This window comes from Oncorhynchus keta, unplaced genomic scaffold (assembly GCF_023373465.1).
Source record: "Oncorhynchus keta strain PuntledgeMale-10-30-2019 unplaced genomic scaffold, Oket_V2 Un_contig_6087_pilon_pilon, whole genome shotgun sequence".
Taxonomy (NCBI): Eukaryota; Metazoa; Chordata; class Actinopteri; order Salmoniformes; family Salmonidae; genus Oncorhynchus; species Oncorhynchus keta.
This window is the reverse complement of record NW_026288669.1, coordinates 52,772-59,971: the sequence shown is the minus strand read 5'-3', so window position 1 is coordinate 59,971 and position 7,200 is coordinate 52,772. Positions and strand designations below refer to the sequence as shown.

At 42.8% G+C, this 7,200-nt stretch overlaps 1 protein-coding gene across 1 annotated transcript in view; it reads left to right on the top strand.

Moving 5' to 3' along the window:
• Nucleotides 1-222: 222 nt before the first annotated feature.
• Nucleotides 223-7,200, top strand: part of LOC127925685 (glycine receptor subunit beta-like) — a gene marked incomplete at both ends in the record, with an annotated part of 53,919 nt that continues 46,941 nt past the window's right edge. The window contains one exon of the mRNA XM_052510742.1: nucleotides 223-290. Within this exon, the coding sequence (XP_052366702.1) occupies nucleotides 223-290 (68 nt within the window). The remainder of the gene's footprint in view (nucleotides 291-7,200) is intronic.

Sequence of the window (7,200 nt, the reverse complement as noted above, 5' to 3'; positions counted from 1 at the left end):
ATCACATGACTGTCAAGACCACAGAAATGCCAAAGACACACACACACACACACACACAGACACAAACTGGAATAAAACTGCATGGGTTTTATTTTTTATTTTGACTCGTGTGTGTGTGTGTGTGTGTGTGTGTGTGTGTGTGTGTGTGTGTGTGTGTGTGTGTGTGTGTGTGTGTGTGTGTGTGTGTGTGTGTGTGTGTGTGTGTGTGTGTGTGTGTCCCAGGTGTTCCGGTGGAAGACAAGATTAATATGTTTATCAACAGTTTTGGCTCCATCCAGGAAACCAACATGGTGAGCAGAGTTACTAATTTGTTTAAATTTTTTAATTTGACCTTTATTTAACCAGGCAAGTCAGTTAAGAACACATTCTTATTTTCAATGACGGCCTGGGAACAGTGGGTTAACTGCCTGTTCAGGGGAAGAACGACAGATTTGTACCTTGTCAGCTCGGGGGTTTGAACTCGTAGTCCAACGCTCTAACCACTAGGCTACGCTGCCACCCTAATGCTAAAACCATGCTAACAATGGTACCAACATCCCAACGTCATCAACATTAGCCTATATGCTATAAACAGTAGCCTGTATGCTATTAACATTAGTCTGTAAACCATCAACATTAGCCTGTATGCTATAAACATTAGCCTGTATGCTATCACCATTAGCCTATATGCTATAAACATTAGCCTATATGCTATTAACAGTAGCCTGTATGCTACCACCATTAGCATATATGCTATAAACATTAGCCTGTATCCTATAAACAGTAGCCTGTATGCTACCACCATCAGACTGTATGCTACCACCATCAGACTGTATGCTATCAGCATTAGCCTGTATGCTGCCCTAAACTCTCTCCTGGCCCCTTACACTAAGTCTGAATTTGTCCTGCTTGGTGACCTAAATTGGGACATGCTTAAACTACCTGAGCCAAGTCCTAAAGCAACAGGGCTCCCTAAATCTTACTCAGATTATTACCAATCCCACAAGGTATGACTCCAAACACCCAGAAAAGGCTACTCTCCTCAATGTTATCCTCACAAATAATCCTGATAGGTATCAGTCTGGTGTTTTCTATCATGTCCTTAGTGATCACTGTTTTACAGCCTGTGTTCATAAAGGTTATCCTCACAAATAATCCTGATAGGTATCAGTCTGGTGTTTTCTATCATGTCCTTAGTGATCACTGTTTTACAGCCTGTGTTCATAAAGGTTAACCTCACAAATAATCCTGATAGGTATCAGTCTGGTGTTTTCTATCATGTCCTTAGTGATCACTGTTTTACAGCCTGTGTTCATAAAGGCTGCTCAATGAAACAACCTGTCCTGATTTGTCATAGACGATATAAAACTTTAACGAGCCTTCCTTCATGAACTGGCCTCTGTAAATCTGTATAGAAACAGCTTGATCCCTCTGTAAATCTGTATAGTCGAAGATGCATGAACTGGCCTCTGTAAATCTGTATAGAATCAGCTTGATCCCCTCTGTCGAAGATGCATGAACTGGCCTCTGTAAATCTGTATAGAATCAGCTTGATCCCCTCTGTCGAAGATGCATGAACTGGCCTCTGTAAATCTGTATAGAATCAGCTTGATCCCCTCTGTCGAAGATGCTAGGACCTTATTTTTTGATATTTTCAGAATTAAAAACAGGTTCGGCACCTGGTTCGACCATGATCTGGCTTACTCCACCTCAACAATCCCATTTGGCAAATTGCTCGGCACACGCATACCCAGGCTGACTGGCTCTCGTTCAGGCAAATGAGAAATAAGTGCACTCAGGCTATCTGGAAGGCCAAAGTTAGTTACTTTAAGGAGCAGTTCTCTCTCTGTGGGTCTAACCCCAAGAAGTTCTGGAAAACGGTTAAAGACCTGGAGAATAAACCCTCCTCCTCAAAGCTGTCCCTTAATGTTGATGATGTGGTTGTTACTGACAAGGAGCACATGGCTTTAATCATCACTTCATTAAGTCAGGATTCCTATTTGACTCCTTGCCCGCCCAACATTTCCTCATCTCCCACCCCTTCTGATGTGACTATCCCCGATCCTCCTCCCTCTTGTCCCCCTGCCCCGCTACAAAGTTTCCCCCTGCAGGTGGTCACTGATTCCGAGGTGCTAAAGGAGCTCCTTTACCCCCCAAAAACACCTGGGTCAGATGGTTTAGACCCTTTCTTCTTTAAGGTTGCTGCCCCTATCATGGCAAAGCATATCTCCAACATTTTTAACCTGTCTCTCCTCTCTGGGGAGGTTCCCATTGCTTGGAAGGCAGGGCAGCCACGGTTCGTCCTTTATCTAAAGAGGGAGATCAAGCTGATCCTAACTGTTTAAGGCCTATTTCTATGTTCCCCGTTTATCAAAAGTGTTGGAAAAACGTGTCAATAATCAACTGACTGTCTTTCTTGATGTCTATAGTATTCTCTTGGGTATGCCATCTGGTTTCTTGATGTCTATAGTATTCTCTTGGGTATGCCATCTGGTTTCTTGATGTCTATAGTATTCTCTCTGGGCCATATGCCATCTGGTTTCTTGATGTCTATAGTATTCTCTTGGGTATGCCATCTGGTTTCTTGATGTCTATAGTATTCTCTTGGGTATGCCATCTGGTTTCTTGATGTCTATAGTATTCTCTTGGGTATGCCATCTGGTTTCTTGATGTCTATAGTATTCTCTTGGGTATGCCATCTGGTTTCTTGATGTCTATAGTATTCTCTTGGTTTCTTGATATGCCATCTGGTTTCTTGATGTCTATAGTATTCTCTTGGGTATGCCATCTGGTTTCTTGATGTCTATAGTATTCTCTTGGGTATGCCATCTGGTTTCTTGATGTCTATAGTATTCTCTTGGGTATGCCATCTGGTTTCTTGATGTCTATAGTATTCTCTTGGGTATGCCATCTGGTTTCTTGATGTCTATAGTATTCTCTTGGGTATGCCATCTGGTTTCTTGATGTCTGTAGTATTCTCTTGGGTATGCCATCTGGTTTCCACTCAGGTTATGGATGTGTTACTGCAACCATATACAGTAGGTCCTCACTGATGTCACCATGGCCCTTGAATCTAAGCAATGTTGTGCTGCTATTTTTCTTGACTTGGCCAAATCTTTTGATACGGTTGACCATTACATTCTTGTGGGCCGGCTAAGGAGTATTGGTGTCTCTGAGGGGTCTTTGGCCTGGTTTGGTAACTACCTCTCTCAAAGAGTGCAGTGTATAAAGTCAGAACATCTGCTGTCTCAGCCACTGCCTGTCACCAAGGCAGTTCCCCAAGGCTCGATCCTAGGCCCCATGCTCTTCTCAATTTACATCAACAACATAGCTCAGGAGGTAGGAAGCTCTCTCAACCATTTATATGCAGATGATACAGTCTATTACTCAGCTGGCCCCTCCCTGGATTTTGTGTTAATCGCTCTACACAAAGCTTTCTTAGTGTCCAACAAGCTTTCTCTGCCCTTAACCTTATTCTGAACATCTCTAAAACAAAGGTCATGTGGTTTGGTAAGAATAATGCCCCTCTCCCCACAGGTGTGATTCCTACATCTGAGGGTTTAGAGCTTGAGGTAGTCACCTCATACAAGTACTTGGGAGTATGGCTAGATGGTACACTGTCCTTCTCTCAGCACATATCAAAGCTGCAGGCTAAAGTTAAATCTAGACTTGGTTTCCTCCATCGTAATCGCTCCTCTTTAACCCCTGCTACCAAACTAACCCTGATTCAGATGACCAGCCTACACATGCTAGATTACGTAGACATCGTTTATAGATCGGCAGGTAGGGGTGCTCTAGAGCGGCTAGATGTTCTTTACGTTTCGGCCATCAGATTTGCCACCAATGCTCCTTATAGGACACATCGCTAAACTACGTCAAAATGCTCTAGACACCTTGGGGAATATGTAGAAAATGGGGAATCTGGTTGATAGCCTATTCACTGCTCAATAGGGACAGATCACAGAGCTTTCAAAACACGAGTCACTTCCGGATTGGATTTTTCTCAGGCTTTCGTCTGCAATATCAGTTCTGTTATACTCACAGACAATATTTTTACAGTTTTGGAAACTTTAGAGTGTTTTCTATCCTAAGCTGTCAATTATATGCATATTCTATATATTCTAGCATCTTATACTGACAAAATAGCCCGTTTACTCTGGGAACGTTATTTAAAATGAAAATACTGCCCCCTAGTGTCAAGAAGTTATAGGACACATCGCTGCACTCTATACTCCTCTGACCTCATGACTTGGTTCATGTACTGTCAACTGTGGGACCTTATATAGACAGGTGTGTGTCTTTCCAAATCATATCCAATCAATTGAATTGACCACAGGTGGACTCCAATCAAGTTGTAGAAACATCTCAAGGATGATTAATGGAAACAGGATGCACCTGAGCTCAATTTCTAGTCTCATAGCAAAATGGTCTGAATACTTCCTATATGTAAATAAGGTGTTTTTTCCATTTTTGCTTCGTCATTATGGGGTATCATCGTGTGTAGATTGATCTTTGTCATTATGGGGTATCGTGTGTAGATTGATCTTTGTCATTATGGGGTATCGTGTGTAGATTGATCTTTGTCATTATGGGGTATAGTGTGTAGATTGATCTTTGTCATTATGGGGTATCGTGTGTAGATTGATCTTTGTCATTATGGGGTATCGTGTGTAGATTGATCTTTGTCATTATGGGGTATCGTGTGTAGATTGATCTTTGTCATTATGGGGTATAGTGTGTAGATTGATCTTTGTCATTATGGGGTATTGTAGATTGATCTTTGTCATTATGTCAGTTATGGTCATTATGGGGTATAGTGTGTAGATTGATCTTTGTCATTATGGGGTATCGTGTGTAGATTGATCTTTGTCATTATGGGGTATAGTGTGTAGATTGATCTTTGTCATTATGGGGTATAGTGTGTAGATTGATCTTTGTCATTATGGGGTATCGTGTGTAGATTGATCTTTGTCATTATGGGGTATAGTGTGTAGATTGATCTTTGTCATTATGGGGTATAGTGTGTAGATTGATCTTTGTCATTATGGGGTATCGTGTGTAGATTGATCTTTGTCATTATGGGGTATAGTGTGTAGATTGATCTTTGTCATTATGGGGTATCGTGTGTAGATTGATCTTTGTCATTATGGGGTATAGTCTTTGTCATTATGGGGTAGATTGATCTTTGTCATTATGGGGTATAGTGTCTTTGTCATTATGATTGATCTTTGTCATTATGGGGTATCGTGTGTAGATTGATCTTTGTCATTATGGGGTATAGTGTATAGATTGATCTTTGTCATTATGGGGTATCGTGTGTAGATTGATCTTTGTCATTATGGGGTATAGTGTGTAGATTGATCTTTGTCATTATGGGGTATCGTGTGTAGATTGATGATGATTATTATTTCATTCTACTCGTGCGTTGCTTTACCATGCAGTGATACAAATGGAAGTACACACACAGACTCCAACTAGCTTTTAGCTTTTAGCTAGTTGAAAAGCAGAGCACATGTGCGTCGGATATGAAAACGAGACATCAGTCAAAGCGTCCATTAGGTGGACATTGGGCATGGAGGTGGGGGATTGAGACAGATATCTAGCTTAAACAGAAAGCGTCCATTAGGTGGACATAGGGCATGGAGGTGGGGGATTGAGACAGATATCTAGCTTAAACAGAAAGCGTCCATTAGGTGGACATAGGGCATGGAGGTGGGGATTGAGACAGATATCTAGCTTAAACAGAAAGCGTCCATTAGGTGGACATAGGGCATGGAGGTGGGGGATTGAGACAGATATCTAGTTTAAACAGAAAGCGTCCATTAGGTGGACATAGGGCATGGAGGTGGGGGATTGAGACAGATATCTAGCTTAAACAGAAAGCGTCCATTAGGTGGACATAGGGCATGGAGGTGGGGGATTGAGACAGATATCTAGCTTAAACAGAAAGCGTATCCATTAGGTGGACATAGGGCATGGAGGTGGGGGATTGAGACAGATATCTAGCTTAAACAGAAAGCGTCCATTAGGTGGACATAGGGCATGGAGGTGGGGGATTGAGACAGATATCTAGCTTAAACAGAAAGCGTCCATTAGGTGGACATAGGGCATGGAGGTGGGGGATTGAGACAGATATCTAGCTTAAACAGAAAGCGTCCATTAGGTGGACATAGGGCATGGAGGTGGGGGATTGAGACAGATATCTAGCTTAAACAGAAAGCGTCCATTAGGTGGACATAGGGCATGGAGGTGGGGGATTGAGACAGATATCTAGCTTAAACAGAAAGCGTCCATTAGGTGGACATAGGGCATGGAGGTGGGGGATTGAGACAGATATCTAGCTTAAACAGAAAGCGTCCATTAGGTGGACATAGGGCATGGAGGTGGGGGATTGAGACAGATATCTAGCTTAAACAGAAAGCGTCCATTAGGTGGACATAGGGCATGGAGGTGGGGGATTGAGACAGATATCTAGCTTAAACAGAAAGCGTCCATTAGGTGGACATAGGGCATGGAGGTGGGGGATTGAGACAGATATCTAGCTTAAACAGAAAGCGTCCATTAGGTGGACATAGGGCATGGAGGTGGGGGATTGAGACAGATATCTAGCTTAAACAGAAAGCGTCCATTAGGTGGACATAGGGCATGGAGGTGGGGGATTGAGACAGATATCTAGCTTAAACAGAAAGCGTCCATTAGGTGGACATAGGGCATGGAGGTGGGGGATTGAGACAGATATCTAGCTTAAACAGAAAGCGTCCATTAGGTGGACATAGGGCATGGAGGTGGGGGATTGAGACAGATATCTAGCTTAAACAGAAAGCGTCCATTAGGTGGACATAGGGCATGGAGGTGGGGGATTGAGACAGATATCTAGCTTAAACAGAAAGCGTCCATTAGGTGGACATAGGGCATGGAGGTGGGGGATTGAGACAGATATCTAGCTTAAACAGAAAGCGTCCATTAGGTGGACATAGGGCATGGAGGTGGGGGATTGAGACAGATATCTAGCTTAAACAGAAAGCGTCCATTAGGTGGACATAGGGCATGGAGGTGGGGGATTGAGACAGATATCTAGCTTAAACAGAAAGCGTCCATTAGGTGGACATAGGGCATGGAGGTGGGGGATTGAGACAGATATCTAGCTTAAACAGAAAGCGTCCATTAGGTGGACATAGGGCATGGAGGTGGGGGATTGAGACAGATATCTAGCTTAAACAG